This window comes from Fusarium redolens (genome assembly GCF_020744475.1).
Source record: "Fusarium redolens strain MPI-CAGE-AT-0023 chromosome Unknown BKA55scaffold_9, whole genome shotgun sequence".
Lineage (NCBI taxonomy): Eukaryota > Fungi > Ascomycota > Sordariomycetes > Hypocreales > Nectriaceae > Fusarium > Fusarium redolens.
In genome coordinates this window covers 1,347,794-1,364,089 of record NW_025763672.1, presented here as the reverse complement: position 1 = coordinate 1,364,089, position 16,296 = coordinate 1,347,794, and the positions used below count along the sequence as shown (strand labels likewise).

Genomic DNA, 16,296 nt, shown 5'->3' with positions numbered 1-16,296 from the left:
ATGATTACGGCGCTTGCATGGGTTTGAAGTTTGAGCAGGTACCCCAATGTCCTTTTCTTTTGTCACAAGAATACACGTTAGCTTTTTGGCCGTCAGCATCGTTCTTAGAACAATCGAAGATATATACAAATCATGAAATTGAAGCGCATTCGAGTCGTGAAACTGAGTTAAGTAAGAACCAACCTGACCTGGCCCTTCCCCTTTTCGCGTTGGGCACTTCCAATCCCGTGAGCTTGACAACAGTGCTTGCCTTTGTCAACAATGACTGAAGGGGTCATTTTTCTTCTCCGTCATCATCATTCGTTTGGCCAACTATCAACAAGCACATATCACGAGAACATTCGCTCATACCTACATATACATTCTATACACACCATTCGAGATCTGCTCAGATCGCGACTACCTGCCTCTTGATGTGCCATCGGCGGTAGCCTCGCTAAGCGCATGTTCTGACAGGGTATATGCGGCTGATGCGCTTCGACTCCGGCGACGTTCGGTAATCTGTTCGGTCCAGTCGGGAACGTCTTCAACATTCCGGTAGCAAGCCCAACGGCTTGACTTTAGGGAGCGACACAGGGGTCACGGAAATGACCCTTCTGAGTGGGGACGTCAGAGCATACGATCAATTCTCCCCGTTCATGGAAGCACGCGATAACTATGACCATCAACAGCAGCATCCCGATAGAAAACAAAGCCTAGACCAAGAAATAACCACCAGCAACATCAGGGATCACTACAGACCTGTTCCCTTGGGCGATGGAGACTACATTTTGTACACGGATCCTAGAACCGGGACCCTTTCTTTGGGCTCTGATGCAACGGGAGGGGCTTTGGATCGCGTAATTTGCAAGGCCCAATTTCGTCCTCCAATAAATCCGACGTCAACGCTGCCCGTGTTATACACAGCTGTATCTGACACGAGATTCGGGGTCTGGGTCATGGCGACATTTTCGGTTGGCAGTGGATACGACAGTCCAGGAGAGGACATCTGCACCAGACCCATCAACCCCGATCCGTCAATATCTTCAGACACAGACAAACAGATGATTGTTCTTTACATGATACCGCCAGATGTACTTGCCGTCATATCTCACGACCTATGTCGTCAGCATTGCATGGATGCCACCCAACATGATGAGAATGGCAGCTTGTTGGTTGAGATAAACTCACGGCCCAAGGGAAGTTGCAACGAGATTGACTCTGGAGGTGATAGTTTCGCAGAAGTGACAACAGATCCACTCGAAATTCGAGGTCTGCCAGTTGCCATCTGTTGCAATTTGGTGGAGCTTGCCCTAGAATCGGGAGCTGATATGATTCTTTGGGCGTTCTGCGAGCAAGGGCGGGCTCGGGCGTGGGCCTTGCGTGTCGGCCATCAAGACACACCTCATCGTACAGTCGTGGAGACCAATGGGAGTTTGAGACAGGTCGATTCTAAGGGCGACTACAATATGACAGAAGAGGAGCAGGTGGTTGCAGCGCCAGATGTTTCTTTTAAATCTTTGACAAGTGCAGAGATTGCTTTAAAGATAAAACCGGACACGACTGGGCAAATACAGCCGACCTACGAACATGGGAGTCTTGTTACTAAGATTGTATTTCGGGAGTGGTAGATGAACTTTATTGAGGACTCGAGAGGGAGCTTGTCTTCTCGTTCAGGAGACAAGAGAATCGGCGATGTTCCGGAAAGACCAGAGATTGCATTACCAGTTGATAGCATCAATAAGTAACATGATAGTATAAGCAGCAGTTGCAAGGATTATTACCGAAGAGTGAACAGGGGTTGGTGCAGCAATGACGTTGGCGTGAAGCTTGAGTTTTTAGTCGTTGTTTCAGCCCAGTACAAGTCCAAGTTCCGATGACGGCGCTGAAACTTAGATATCGCGAGACCCACATCGGAAGCGACGGTTCCGATGTGGAGGCTCTTAAACGGCCGTTGATGTGTTTTACGGACTGAGACCGAAGACTAAAGGAAGATAATCATAGTCCTTAATGAATAAAACTTAAACTAAAGGAATTAGACGGGAACTGAGGGACAGAACTAAAGAGAAAGAAAAAGATGCGGCTGATATTGAGGCTCACCAACAAGCAAGGATGTCAAAGGCATGTAACATGTTCATCCCCTGATCAAAGAAGCAAATAATGAATCGATAATACCTCACCCCAACACCGAGGTATCCCCAACCAACCAAGCGAGTGTCTTGAGCAAAAACAGGTAAATTTGTGATATGCTTATCCTTGTAACACACTCAAGTTCTCGGATGGAGCCGCACGGTTCGCAGCCGCATCCGCAAAGAGTGGATCCTTGAACCGGGTGGCGAGGACCCACTTTGACGGCCCAGCGCCGGAAATCGGGTGCGGCGATATCAATTCATGTGGGGACAAAGTTACCTTTCTCATTGAATGAGAAATCTTTGGGAAAAGAGATGAGATGCGATGGGGAAGTATATAGAGGTGGGCATGGCCCAGTTTATGAAAGACTTATTTCTGTTGAACATCTTGAGACATTAACTTGATTCTCGTACTTTATCTATCTACTCTACTCTCATTGACTCATTATATTAATTAACCATACATACTGAGTATTGTAATACACTATCAAACAAAGAAACAAACAAACAAAATGGATCAACAAAATCCAAATCGCTCTTCAACAACTCTAGAAGGTCGTGAAGACGACACCACCTTCGCCCCCCTAAACACCCACCAAACAACAATGAGCCGCATCCGTCGCTCCCTATCCCACACCCACACACACTCCCACGACGGCTCCCAAAAAGAAACCCGCGATCCGGATCTCGACATCGACCTCCCCTACCGAACCCTCAGCGCCAACGCCAACCTAGACGAGTACCGTGTTGAAGTTCCAGGCGGTGCCATCCCCGGTCCTATCCAGCCTGAGGAGATCGCGAGAAAGTCGACGAACCATGAGCCTGGACAGGAGAGGCGATACAAGCTTGTTACTTTCACGCCTGGGGACAAGGAGAATCCTAAGAATTGGAGCAAGGCTTATAAGTGGTGGTGCACTATGTGTGTGGCGCTGACGTGCTTCGTTGTTGCGTTCTGCTCTAGTGTTATCACGGCTGATATCGCGGGCGTGGTTAAGGATTTGGATGTTAGCAATGAACTTGCTCTTGTGAGTATCAGTCTGTTCGTTGTTGGGTTTGGTGTTGGGCCTATGGTTTTTGCACCTCTTTCAGAGATTTACGGTCGACGAATCATCTAGTAAGTCCATTCAACCATGATATCTGGTGATTATTACTAACGTTGTTTAGTGGCTCTACCCTTCTTGTCGCTGTCATCTTCATCATCCCTTGTGCTGTGGCAAAGAACATTGAGACTCTTCTCGTCTGCCGAGCAATCGATGGTATTGCTTTCTCAGCACCTATGACTCTTGTCGGTGGTACCCTCGCCGATCTCTGGAAGAATGAAGAGCGTGGCGTTCCCATGGCTGCATTCTCCGCCGCTCCCTTCATCGGCCCTGCTAGTAAGTTACCTCTAAACACCTTCACTTCTACACATACTAACAAATCCATCAGTTGGTCCTCTTGTTGGTGGCTTCCTTTCTGATGCTGCTGGTTGGCGCTGGCTCTACTGGATCCAACTCATTCTCGCCTTCGTCGTCTGGGTTCTCATCACCTTCACCGTCCCTGAGACTTATGCCCCTACTCTTCTCGCCCGCCGAGCTCGCAAGCTTCGCGCTGCCACTGGTGAAACCGACCATGTTACAGAGCAGGAACTGGATCTTCGACCTCTCTCCGAGCGTCTTCGAATCTTCCTTATTCGACCTTTCCAGCTCCTCTTCGGCGAGCTCATCGTCTTCCTTATCTCCGTGTACATGAGTGTTCTCTACGGTCTTCTGTACATGTTCTTCGTTGCCTTCCCCATTATCTACCAGAAGGGTAAGGGTTACTCTGCTGGAAAGACTGGCCTCATGTTCATTCCTGTCGCTGTTGGTGTTCTCCTCTCAGCTGCTTGCTCTCCTTGGGTAAACAACCATTACATCTCGCTTGTCAAGAAGCACAACGGCCATCCTCCCGCTGAGGTTCGGCTTATTCCCATGATGGCCTCATGCTGGTTCATTCCTATTGGTCTCTTCATCTTTGCCTGGACTTCATACAAGGAGCTCTCCTGGGCTGGTCCTGCTATGGGTGGTTTCCCCGTCGGCTTTGGCTTCATCTTCCTTTACAACTCTGCCAACAACTACCTTGTCGACTCTTACCAACATCAAGCTGCTTCTGCTCTTGCTGCAAAGACTTGCATCCGAAGTTTCTGGGGCGCCGCAGTTGTTCTCTTCACTGAGCAGATGTATGAGCGTCTTAATGATCAATGGGCCTCAACACTCCTTGCATTCATCAGTCTTGCTTGCTGTGCCATTCCTTTCCTGTTCTGGAAGTATGGTGCCAAGATCCGTGACCGTAGCAAGTACGCCTACGCTGGTGATGACGAGAGTGTCGACGATATCGAGAAGGCCAAGGGCCGTGGCAACACTCGTGGCGGTGCTCAAGTCCGTGATGACTCTGAGGATGAGGATCTTCGCCGTGCTCGCAGCTACGTGAGCAACCCTTAAGCAAATCACTACAAATTGGCTCTCCAACTTGTCCTTTGGACACTTTCACAACAAAAATAGACTGGGACTTAGACTTAGACTCGGGGTGGTACAAGGAGGTCGGACTTTAATGCCTGGACAGGACTTGCATATAGGGATGGTATGCACGGAAAATTATTTAGAGTGGACTTGGATATTTAGCATAATACCCTTGAATTTAGTATCATTTTAATCGACACACTGAACCATCAGTGCCTCTATCACGTGTCTGTGAGAAGTATCCTAGCCTGACGAACGAGACTTTACTGACCATGTGCAGCAGAATCAAAGAACCATTTCTTTTCACCGCCGGAACCGAACCAAAACGGAACGAAAACGAAGAAACAAACACGACGCGCAAACCGCTATCATGGTGCACAGAAACTAGGTTTTCAGGGGGTCGGAAGGCGTTCATGCGAGCTTATTCTTCATCGGTACTGTTCGGCGATGAAATGGGTCGCATCAGAGCTTTCATCGACAGGGCCCACTTGGTGAAGAACATGGCAGCAGGGATCACTCCTCATCTCCTTCTAGTTCCCGCCTCGGCCATGATGGCATCCCACTAGAGGTGTGAACTTTTGCCCAAACAAGGATAGGAGCAAAGGGTTGTTATCTCCAGTGGATCATCGACTCTCCCTTTCCTCAACGCCACGAAAACAAAGAACAGAAAAGCAAAGCAAAGAATGGGACCACTCTAGATGGCGCGGACGGGAAGCGATTCACGGCGTCGCAACTTGAGGTCCTTAGTGAGAGAGTTCTTGCTTGTCTTGGTCTCTATCCACTCCTCAAGGTTGCTGAGGGTGCACTCGGCAATCTCGGTGAGAGCCTCTTCGGTGAAGAAGGCTTGGTGACCACAAACAACCACATTTGGGAACGTCATGAGACGCATGAGCTTATCATCCTGTATGATTGTTGAAGAGTGGTCGTTGTAGAAGAGTTCACCTTCAGCCTCATACACATCAAGCGCAAGGCCACCAATATGGTTTGTCTTGAGTGCATGGATGACAGATTCGGTGTCGAGCAGGCCACCTCGTGAGGTATTGACCAGCATAGCACCCTCTTTCATCAAAGACAGAGTGTTGCGGTTGATGATGTGTCGTGTCTGCTCCATGAGAGGGCAATGAAGACTGACAATATCGCACTGAGGCAGAAGATCCTCGAGGGACTTGTACTCGCCGTACTCCTCGAAGGCTGGTGAAGGGAAGGGATCATATGCAAGGAGTCTGCAACCGAAACCCTTCATGATGCGCGCAGTCGCAAGACCAATTTTGCCAACACCGACAATGCCGACAGTCTTGCCATAGAGGGTCTTTCCGAGAAGGCCATCAAGAGCAAAGTTACCCTCACGAACACGGTTGTAAGCGCGATGGGTCTTTCGGTTGAGGGTCTGAATCAGAGCGACCGCAAACTCGGCAACAGCCTCGGGAGAATAAGAGGGGACATTGGCGACCATTATGCGGAGTCGCTGGGCGGCATCGAGGTCAACATTGTTGAAGCCTGCACATCGCAGCAAAATAGCCTTTACGCCAAATTCTGACAGAGCGGAGATGACATTGTCGTTGACGACATCGTTCACGAAGACGCAAATGGCATCGGCTCCGTCGACGAGTGAAACGGTATCTTCGTTAAGAGCGAATTCGTGAAAGACGAGCTCGATGCCAGACTCTGCGTGCTTGGCGCCGAGGACTGACGACAAGTACTTTTTATCGTAGGGTTTCGTGCTGAATACGGCGAGCTTCATGATGATAAGATAAGATAAGGATCAGTCGGGTTGAGGGTGAGAGAAGGGGAAGAGATGGAGATGTAAGGGATGAAAGGTTTAGGTATAGAATGATTGAAGAGGAAGAATTAAGTATGTGTAGTGTGACTGCTTGACAGCTAAGCTCTTTCCTTGATCCAATTACGCGGGGTTTTTGAAGCTTGGAAGGTAAGGTAAATATGGACGTTCTGGGCGTTCTCCACCAGGAACGGGGAGCTTCAACTTGAAGTATATATACTGGTATACACTTCCTTAGAATACCTAGCGACTACTCCTCTATTCTCTATAATTCAGACACAATTATGTATGAACCCATTCAGCACAGCCCCTACACGAGGGTGGAAAAAGGAGGTCACATCCAATAACTCTATCAAGCTCCAGCACATACACCGATCAACCATCTCCAATTACAGCGGTGTCGTCAGCATGTGCCTTGGAAAATCAGACCATAAGAATACCCATAGCTTGGACGCCAAGCATGTGTGTGCAACTATTACAAGAATGGGGGCAGTTATTATTATCATTGAGGCTGACGATTGAGTTGGGCTTCAACGTATGATTAAGCTTTTCACTAACACCCATTTTCAGCTGTCATTGTTGTTGTTTCTCAGGGAACACATTCCTACGTGAACACCAACGCCGAAGAAGTATAGGCGTCAAATACATTTTTTAATAGCTCACTGCAAAGGTAAATCCAGTATAATCCATATGCACCCCACGCTCATCAAATCAACCGAGGCTCCTCTGACTCTAATCTCATCTCCCATGAAATGTCCCCGGAATCGTTCGGTGTCCGTGTCCGGGGATCCGGGTTAATGACCCCCGGCCCCGAATGGATGGGACTATATATTGTCTGATATGCAAGGCACGCAGAGCCCCAATCATCCCTTCTTTATGGCCTGATTCAACAATCGGAAGTTGTAATTTATAAGATCGATCTTGATAGGATCACAAAGGCCCCTGCCCCTGCTGGGTTTGAAACGGCCAAGGATATACGCAAGGTCAGCTTCGGTGACATATCAACGGCGACCACTGGACGCTTGTGCAATTCGGTGAGCGTTGCAGCTGCAATGCAGCATCTCATTTGTGGCCTCATTCGAAGGTTTGACATCATAGGCAATGCGTGAGTCATCGAGAAGGCATTGTTACTTCGTATACGGGGCTATGCAGCATCTCGGTAATGACCTGATATGCACCCTCTGCCAAATTAGAGTCAGTACTTGTGGAGTATTCACTGGTTTATCCTCTCCTGCACTGGTGGTTCTATATCTGAGACCACCTTCATGTAGGATTCTCTATATCGATATGCAGGTATGCCGTGTTGTAAAAAGAATAGAATCCTGAGCAATAGATTACATATAATGAATAAAAATTCGCTACTTCAAACCGGTAATCAAACTTATTTCGGACTATTTATTTTTATTTCCATTCCAACAAACGCAAGAAGACTCTCATATCGCACATCTTTGTGGAGCAACATAATACTGTGCATTGGCATTTTTAGCCTGGGCCCTGTATTGAGGCCTTGACAATGAGATATCTTCCTGAAGAAATCTCTTTGAGACTATTCATTGGCTATGAAATCGGAACCACGAATTACATAGTTGTAGTTGAGTGCTACAGTTAGAAGGTATCATGCAGTTACGGATGATCTGATCATACCAGGCCAGCAAGACCCAACCGATCGGTCCCTCCACGATCCCCGGATGCATCTCACATTACCCGGGTAGATCATATCTAAGGTTAAATGTTATCATGTATCTCGTCATGGTGTGTGGAGCATTCCATCAAGACATCGGCCCGGTCCGTATCCCTGCCTCGCCCGTCCGCGGAGATGTTATAGCAACATCTTGCCTCTGGAGAGCTGAATAGCTTGGTTCTTATTACTTCTCTAGTCTTTTCTCTAACGCTTATAAGTGCCACTGATGGTGTAATCCTTCTTTGGTCCCTTGACCGTATACTCGATGCCCCACTCCTTCAGGTTCACTGCCTGGAAGGCAAAGTTGTACTTGACATCGTAGTAATCATCGATACACAAATGTCCTGCCTTGGCAGTCCATCCGTTATTCGTCGGTTCTGTAAACTCAATCTCGTGGAAGAGATAGTCTGCACGCTTCAGATCCTCGGGCTTGGCGAACCACACGCTCAGCACATCCTTAAGCTCATCATATCTCCAGACATAACGACGTGTAGCCTTGAAGCCAAACCCTTGTTCTGTCTTGAACTCCCCCTCTTCGATATAGAGATACTCCATGCCTAGCTCATCATCGCTGGGGGAATCATCGCTAGCGTTGCCCGCACATCGCAAACCATCGTTCGTCTTGTTGCGGAGGAGGAACTGCGCAGTCCCGCTAAAATGCCCACTTGGGTGTGAGGGTAGTTTGCTGACAAGATCGCGCTCAAGTTTCCATGTACCAAGGAGACTTCGAAATACAGCATGAGCCACGAATCTCGACGTCGTCAGACCATCGGTTGCGTCTTTGTGTGTCTGCTCGAGTGATTTTGTCGCAGCATCCTTTGAATCCTGATCATCACTAGGATTTGAGTATCTCGCTGGTATGAGCATGTCCAATGGGAGGTTGTTATGAGGTAAGCTGGGAACTGGAGGCTCAAGAGGCTCGCGAATCTTCAACTCAAGTGCCTCTGCAATCTCATTCACCAGATAAGGGTAGTCGCCCATTGGGAATTGTGATACTCGGGGATCATCTCGCAATTCGAGTGTTCGCTGAATCGAGATGTCATCGCGAAGCTTGTTCTTAAAGATCTCGGATTCACGACCTGGGGAGACATTGTCTGACCACAGCGCCGCCACAAACCGAGCCTGCATCTGCATCACGCCCCAGTAAGGAGATCTGTAAAATCCTACAAAGCCTAGATCTGGCACTTCGGGATGGTGAGTTCCATGGAAAGCCAATGCAACAGGCTGATCAATGTGTTTTGGTGAGAAATGGAGTGCCTTCAAAACGTCTTGCGGAAGGTAGTTTATGCAAGGTGAGGCGTCAAATCCTGTCGCAACCACCACCGCTGCAACGTCCTCAATCTTTGTGCCATTGGATAGGGTTGCTGTAGATCCTTCGAGGCTTTCAACTTTGCCTTTCGACAAAGAAATCATTCCAGATCGAACAAAATCAGTGTACCATTCGCTGACAGCTAGATAGGGTTGCCTATCATCATTTGTGCCATCGATTTTCAGCAGTGGGGAGTATTCCGACTGATCAGAACCTAGAACGGCTTTATAGACGCTGTGGACCACCTTTGCTGTTGCTTCGGGGATATGTCCTTGCGTGTTGGTCAGGGGTCGAGGACGGTTGTTGAGGTTATAGGAAGAAAAGTCGAGAGGGAGGAATGGCGCTGCGACTTCTGCAGGCTTGGGGCTGGTGTACAAGGGAAATACCCATATCGGGCGCTGAATGACATGATGAATGCTGTACTTGTCGATGTCGGCAATTTTCGATGGATCGGGTGAGTTGGCCTCGGAGGAAAGATGAGCGCCAATAGTTCCAGCAATCTCAACACCAGACATCTGCCCGCCGACGACGAGAATCTTTCCACCACCAGGTCTGCCTTCGCTAAGAAGACTCTTCACGTCCCTGTAATAGCTGCTGTGGACAATAGGGATAGCCGTCTCCTTCTCAAGGCTCTCGGGTATAATAGGCTTTCCAAAGAAACCAGAGGCCACAAGAAGATAGTCAAAGTTCTTGGTTTCGGTTCCAGAATTCGACCTGGTGTTGACAACCCAGCCATTAGATGATCCCTCGGGCCGCTCTGCACTCTCGACTCGTGTACCAAGCTTCAATTCAAAGTCCTTGTTGCTCTTCAAGAACCGCTCGATATATCTGTGAAGATACTTTCCAACCATCCATCCCTGTGGCAGTTGAGGATCACTGTCTTCCCAGGCAAGTTCACAAAACTGCATTGTATGTCTGCTCTGGTTCGCCCACATGAATGGATGGACCTGTCTTCCATTGTCCGCCTTTGACGTAGGCCACAGACCCCCAATATCCTTCTGGGCATCGAAGATAGTAACTTTGAACTCACCAGGGGCGGTGTTGTGTAACAGCGTTTTAGCTGCGACAAGTCCCGAAGGGCCAGCGCCTACGATACTCAGCGAGGGTGTCAGAGATAGCAAGGCGTAACTCACCAACAATACAGACCGTCTTAGCCATTTTTCCCACGCCGAATAGGTGCCTGGAGATACTCATATAAGAGCTCAGTGACTCTTATATAATCCCTGTCCGAGGCTCACTTTTACGATGAGTTGAGACAGGGTTGAGCGATTTGTAGCAGCAAAGCTAGGATGAGTGGGCTGATGGAGGATAAGTAACTTTGAGAGAGCAACAGGCCTTCATATAACACTCATAAACATGAAGGCGCCACCCCTTCACGACTGACCGTCAGCAGGCAAGCACAATCGTAGGGTGATATGCAGCATTCAGTGAGAAAGAGTATCCAATGGTTGAGCACACCGTAAGCGGTTTAGTCGATCAAGCTCCGCAACTCCCGAGGTCTTCCAAGTCCCAGTTAGCTTACCTAAGCGCTTGTGCTTGGGAAATGCATCGGATTGTGAATTGATATTTTTCCAAGCAATAGATGAAGCATTATTGGATGAGAATATCAATCTCTTTGCTTAGGTGCCATGGCTACCTATAAAACCATGGATCTCCGCATGGAGATTGCTCGTGTTTGCTTACTGGCTTGTCTCATCTCAGACTCTAGTGGTGCTTTTTCTGGTGTAAGCGGCATGACAGTATGTGTCCAACATGAGAACTAATAACGGCGGTTTTGACCTGGGGCCAAAAGAAAATGAGTAAACCAGTAGTTAAACAAACATGAGTTCATGAACTCGGTAAGACGAATAGAAGGATATTATTCAAATGCCGATTATGCATGTCATCAACTCCAGCTAAACTCCGAGTCAGTCTAACAACACCACTAACACCATCAACCCTGACATCACAACCCCCAACATAATCAAGGAACTTCAGGTCAGTATGATATAAAAATCACCTTGATGGCGAGAAAAATCATCCGAATCTCGTCAATCTCAAGATCCATAATATCAAATGCCGTTATCCTTTCAGAATTAGTAATGGTCGATTGCCCCGCTTTGTTGCGAATGTCGTCATACCTTTTAGAATTCGTCAGTTTCCCTGTAGCTTTGAAGTAGACATAAATACCCAAGGTCCTGCTCTAATCAGATTATCTGACCAGTATCTGATCTTTTCAATATCTCATAACTCTTATCGACAAATTCAACCTCTTTTTGACCCAATCCACCCATCCTCAGTTACACAATGGCTTCTCATCACGTTCTCCTTCTTGGCGGCCATGGCAAAATCGCCCAACTTCTCACTCCTCTCCTCCTCAAGCGCTCGTGGACTGTAACCAGTGTCATCCGAACTTCTGAACAGACCCCTGCCATTGAAAAACTTGGTGCCGGCCTCCCCGGTAAACTCAATGTTCTAGTGCGTAGCATTGAGGACGTCACATCCCAGGATAAGGCCTTGAGTATCTTGAATGAAGTCAAGCCTGACTATATTGCTTGGAGTGCTGGTAGGTCAACATACGAGAAACATTCTGGGGCAAATACTGATGAGATGCAGGTGCCGGAGGTAAAGGTGGCGCCGAAAGAGTATGAACAAGCCCCATCCTCTTCAGATCAGCTCACTTACAGACCCCTCCTAGACATTCAAGGTGGACCGAGATGCCGCCGTTCACTTCATCAACGCTGCAGCATCTGTACCCACTATCACCAAGTTCCTCCTCATCTCATACCTAGCTTCTCGTCGATCTGGTGCTTCATGGTGGCCCGCGGGCGAGTGGGATGAGTATAATGAGAAGGTCAACAACGGTGTATTGGCGAACTACTACAAGGCCAAGATTGAAGCCGATGAGACCCTCTACAAGGTCTCCAAGAAGAGTCCTACTCTTGTTGGTATCGATCTGAGACCCGGAACTCTGACTGATGACCCAGCCACCAAGGTTGAGTTTGGCAAAACCAAGAGCATCGCTAAGAACGGTGTGAGCCGTGAGGCTGTTGCTGAGGTTGCCTCACATCTTCTCGCTGCCGATGGTGTCAAGAACGGCTGGTATGATCTCCTCGATGGTGACGAGGATATCCCAGCTGCTGTCGATAGAGTTGTTCGTGAGCACGTGGATGCTGCGGAGGGTGAGGCTATCTATGATGCCTGAAGGGTGTCAGCTAGCAAGAAGGTCACAATCATATAATGTTTAAGTCATAACGCATTTTAAATTGATAATGATATATCGCACTTCATGCGATCCACGCTTGTGCCCCATTTTAACACCCGGTGATCCATGCCTGTAACGGCGAATTGTAAAGACATGACAAGTTATGTAACATTTGTGCTTCCCTCAGACAAATGTGCGAAACATCGCCTTTTTGACTCCATCCATATAGTTTTTCTTACATATAAATTATGTCGAAACCGGCTTCTCTGCATCCTCAACCGAGTAGGCGCGTAGTTGTCGAGTTCGCTCGAAGGTGTTTCGATAGCTACCCTTGCTTGAACCGAGTCGGCTGTTGAGACGGACCCCGTTTGTACATTCTTCGGCTCCTCCGAACCATTTAAACCTGAGAGCACGCATTTCGTCATTGAATGTCTTCCAGCTGGTGGTGAAATAGATCACGGCGTTCCAAACACCCTGCAGGGGAAGCACACAGCCACTGGCGACACTGAGGGGAAAGCTGATCCTGTCGTGGTGCGTCAGGCTATACAGCCGGTTGGCAGAGCTCGGAATCCAAGTAATCAACACAGCGAGACCGAAGATGAAGCTGGTGCGCAAATATGCCATCTTGACTGGATCAAATTGCCTGAGTTTCATAGAGGCATTGGACTTGACGGCACGAAGTTTAGTCATTATTGAGGAGGGTGGCTGGCGAGAGCTGTCGGATGTGCAGAGTGTTTCAAATCGTTGTCCTCTGCCAGAAGTCGGCGGCTCAATTTGCTCGAAAGAACCAGGCAGGACCCAAGATTGGATGCGGGGAGGCATTGCGGCCAGAGTAGGAGTTGGCAGTGTAGGCTCGAGTTGGATTACTGGTCTCGGTTCTTCGCGTGTAATCTGAACTTCTGTAACTGCAGTACCATAGAAGTCCTGACGAGCTGTGAGATTCTGAGGACAAAAGTCAGTTTCACCTTCCTCACTGACATTAGGTGAGAAGGCTACCGCTTCCGAGGAGCCTCTGTGCTCACTACTCGAATAAGGAATGTGATCATTCTTCTCTCCGTTACCAATAACATCCATCACCATGTGTCTGATCTGATTTCGAGTGTGGAAAACGTGGTATCCGACAGCGATGTAGATCATGATGGAGAGGAATGAAAAGATCCAGATTGGGATGTAGTAGGCGTAGAGGCGAACAAGACTCCAGTCAGTCCCGATCCAACACCAAAGCTACACATTGTCAGTATCTGAGTCAAACGAGAACGTTTAAAAATCTCTTACAGTAGCGTCTCCAAATATGAGACCTTCAGGGGAGTTGCGGATTGATATCAGAACAACCGCTGGAATAAAAGGACCACCGAAACAGACGATGCAGTATAGCCAGGCATACTTGCGAAACATTCGAGGATTGGCATTGCAGAAGAACACGAGAAACACATTGATGGCCATGGCAAGTGACCACCAAGGGTCGGACTGCATGAACCTGGAGAACGAGGTTAGTGTTAAAACAGAACTCAACTCGAATATCATACCATTCGAAGATGAAGGCCTGAGCCTGGCAAAGATGTGATCCCTCGCCCCTTTCAAGGCCATCATAGCCGATCATAGATGCAACACTTGCACCGGCATTTGCGATCGAGGCAAAGATGAGAAACAGGTTAGGAGTTGTTCGAAGTTTCTTGAAAAGGCCAAAGGTCAGCAGCACCAGAATAATAGCCATCATGGAACATCCTGCTCCGACTCGTTCGATAGTGATAAGAATCTCGATATGCTCAGGCGAGAAGGTCGGCCCTCGATGATGCTTCGGATGGCCCTCCATGTTGATGTTTGTTGAGGCCAAAGCTTTGGAGTTGATGATGCGAAGAAACGAGGAGGCCAAGCGCTCGCTCCGCAAGTGAATGTGAATAAACACAAATGAGGAATGGGAAGAGTGGTAGAAGGAAAGGGGGGAGGAGATGTTGCGAGCTCAACACGGTCGACTTACACACGGAAGGGGCGCTCGGTGACTGCGATAGAGTTGGCAGTTGCCATCAGTGGCAGACTGAAGGTGGTGGCTTGGTTCCTTCCCACATTGAATCATGTGGTGAGCGAATAGGAGAAGACATGGGATGGTATCTCTCCGGTAGTGAATAGATGTTGAAATACGAATAAAATCGATGCTTTCTTTTTTCATATTTCTTTGCTATTGTTACTTGTTATTCACAATTTGATTGTGTTGACCTTTTCTTTATGGTGTTTGTGTAAGCTTCTACAACACTTGATCACTTAGACGCACCTAACGCAAATAACCTTAATCATAGCCTTAAGCAGCTCCAGATCCACTAGAGCTTGATAAGAATCACCTGTAAAGCTAAATGTAAGGATTTCTATTTTTTACATATTGCCAAGGAGACTACACTCTCTCATCAATGAAACGTCAAGTCTGCAATAACGGCGTTTACGTGAACGACCACGACAAAGCCCATGAAACGAAAGGTTGGCCGCAGAAGTTCCACAAAAGACAAAAGAATACTCAAATCTCTATATATGGATATTATTTTAAACATAACAATGGCAGATATAAACCTTTTTTAAGATCAACTAGAGTAAGGTAGCATCCAATTGGAGTGGCCTCTTTTGGCTTTCATCACCATAATGGGACAAGCCTGCATACGTACCTCGGCTTCACAATTAATGCCACATCCTTGATCTCATGTCGATCAACCTCCATAAACCAGAGGCAGCCCCTCGCATTTCCTCTCTTCTCATTCTCATATCAACAATCAATTAACTGACATTCATATAATGCAAGTTTCCAAGCTTCTAAGACCCATCTCCACTCAACTGCCGAGCTTCTACATCTCCCGATCGGCCCCGCACTCCCGGGTCCGAAATCGCATCGTCGGACCTCCCGTAAACACCACCCTCTCACACATCAACATCAAAGCCTTCTCATCAGCCAAAATGGAGTTCCCACCCTTTCACAACTCAATTCTTTGCCCTGCACTTGATCTTGTGCCAGAGAATGCACCACCTGATCTATTCGCCTCGGAATTATCCTTCTTTGCTTCTCATCCATGGACGGCTTCTTTGCTCTGCGCGCCTGATGTGATCCCTTTTCTTCCTTCATGTCGTAATCCGAAGTCACAAGCGCATGATCAGCTTTTTGGGAACACACTCAATACTTCTCGTGGTTTGAGGCATCTTATCAGTTACTTCCGTGCGCCGAGTTTTGAGGTCGCGAAGGATCCTGCACATAATATCACTGAAATCGCGGTACTTGTATCCGTGGCCGAAGGCGTAAGTGGGTATCCTGGGATGGTTCATGGCGGAATTGTCGCGGCGTTATTAGATGAGTCTATGGGTACCATCTTTGACTTGAATGGGACTTTGGGTAAAGAGGCCAGGGCGTTCAAGACACATAGTGTGACGGGCGGGATAGATGTGAAATATCTCAAGCCTGTGCCTACAGACAGTGTTGTCTGCATCACAGCTGTTGCAGAAGAGATCGATGGTCGGAAGACAAAGGTCAGAGGTGAAATGACGGATGAGAAAGGCGAAGTGCTGGCGACCTGCTCAAGCCAATGGGTAGCACTTAAACCAAGCTTGTGATCAAAGGAGGTTGACATACATATATGGTGGCGAGCAGGCTCCTGGATTAGAATATGACTATATATTACTACCTAAACATAAGAAGAAAGGTATCAAGGAATGCAAGAGTAACAAAGCAAAAGTGGTATATGAAATCCATACAGGAACCTTTTCGCCAATACTGAGAAGTCCATCT

General features: G+C 47.9%; 7 protein-coding genes across 7 annotated transcripts; 4 read left to right on the top strand and 3 right to left on the bottom strand.

Annotated features, from left to right (window-relative positions):
• The first annotated feature begins 139 nt into the window (after positions 1 to 139).
• BKA55DRAFT_570468 (uncharacterized protein) lies at positions 140 to 1,896 on the top strand. The gene has a single exon (XM_046193005.1). The coding sequence runs from the start codon at positions 588 to 590 to the stop codon at positions 1,608 to 1,610; it is 1,023 nt and encodes a 340-aa protein (XP_046048765.1). The 5' UTR covers positions 140 to 587; the 3' UTR covers positions 1,611 to 1,896.
• A 487-nt stretch (positions 1,897 to 2,383) lies between these two features.
• BKA55DRAFT_616615 (major facilitator superfamily domain-containing protein) lies at positions 2,384 to 4,756 on the top strand. Its single transcript, XM_046196717.1, has 3 exons — positions 2,384 to 3,222; positions 3,273 to 3,484; positions 3,537 to 4,756. Exons 1-3 carry the CDS (start codon positions 2,621 to 2,623, stop codon positions 4,565 to 4,567), a joined length of 1,845 nt encoding a protein of 614 aa, XP_046048764.1. The 5' UTR covers positions 2,384 to 2,620; the 3' UTR covers positions 4,568 to 4,756.
• A 429-nt stretch (positions 4,757 to 5,185) lies between these two features.
• On the bottom strand, positions 5,186 to 6,488 carry BKA55DRAFT_391366 (uncharacterized protein). Its single transcript, XM_046186017.1, has 2 exons — positions 5,276 to 6,488; positions 5,186 to 5,215 (listed from the first exon to the last, which is right to left on the bottom strand). The coding sequence occupies exon 1, from the start codon at positions 6,324 to 6,326 to the stop codon at positions 5,280 to 5,282; it is 1,047 nt and encodes a 348-aa protein (XP_046048763.1). The 5' UTR covers positions 6,327 to 6,488; the 3' UTR covers positions 5,186 to 5,215; positions 5,276 to 5,279.
• Positions 6,489 to 8,247: 1,759 nt separating this feature from the next.
• On the bottom strand, positions 8,248 to 10,510 carry BKA55DRAFT_594804 (uncharacterized protein; the record flags this gene model as incomplete). Its single annotated transcript, XM_046195715.1, has 2 exons — positions 8,248 to 10,439; positions 10,486 to 10,510. The coding sequence occupies 2 exons, from the start codon at positions 10,508 to 10,510 to the stop codon at positions 8,248 to 8,250; spliced, it is 2,217 nt and encodes a 738-aa protein (XP_046048762.1).
• A 1,128-nt stretch (positions 10,511 to 11,638) lies between these two features.
• On the top strand, positions 11,639 to 12,536 carry BKA55DRAFT_540380 (uncharacterized protein; the record flags this gene model as incomplete). Its single annotated transcript, XM_046190259.1, has 3 exons — positions 11,639 to 11,897; positions 11,948 to 11,976; positions 12,030 to 12,536. 3 exons carry the CDS (start codon positions 11,639 to 11,641, stop codon positions 12,534 to 12,536), a joined length of 795 nt encoding a protein of 264 aa, XP_046048761.1.
• Positions 12,537 to 12,782: 246 nt separating this feature from the next.
• On the bottom strand, positions 12,783 to 14,349 carry BKA55DRAFT_513834 (uncharacterized protein; the record flags this gene model as incomplete). The annotated part of the gene is made up of 3 exons (XM_046187935.1): positions 12,783 to 13,760; positions 13,812 to 14,013; positions 14,063 to 14,349. The coding sequence occupies 3 exons, from the start codon at positions 14,347 to 14,349 to the stop codon at positions 12,783 to 12,785; spliced, it is 1,467 nt and encodes a 488-aa protein (XP_046048760.1).
• A 1,124-nt stretch (positions 14,350 to 15,473) lies between these two features.
• BKA55DRAFT_691074 (HotDog domain-containing protein) lies at positions 15,474 to 16,121 on the top strand (the record flags this gene model as incomplete). The annotated part of the gene is made up of 1 exon (XM_046199606.1): positions 15,474 to 16,121. The coding sequence occupies one exon, from the start codon at positions 15,474 to 15,476 to the stop codon at positions 16,119 to 16,121; it is 648 nt and encodes a 215-aa protein (XP_046048759.1).
• Between the last annotated feature and the right edge of the window lie 175 nt (positions 16,122 to 16,296).

Bases quoted from the DNA above. Each gene is read 5' to 3' on its own strand.
- BKA55DRAFT_570468 (XM_046193005.1), top strand. From the start codon at position 588: ATGACCCTTCTGAGTGGGGACGTCAGAGCATACGATCAATTCTCCCCG.
- BKA55DRAFT_616615 (XM_046196717.1), top strand. From the start codon at position 2,621: ATGGATCAACAAAATCCAAATCGCTCTTCAACAACTCTAGAAGGTCGT. The intron at 3,223-3,272 runs GTAAGTCCATTC...AACGTTGTTTAG, and splicing joins TACGGTCGACGAATCATCTA to TGGCTCTACCCTTCTTGTCG. The intron at 3,485-3,536 runs GTAAGTTACCTC...CAAATCCATCAG, and splicing joins TCCCTTCATCGGCCCTGCTA to TTGGTCCTCTTGTTGGTGGC.
- BKA55DRAFT_391366 (XM_046186017.1), bottom strand. From the start codon at position 6,326: ATGAAGCTCGCCGTATTCAGCACGAAACCCTACGATAAAAAGTACTTG.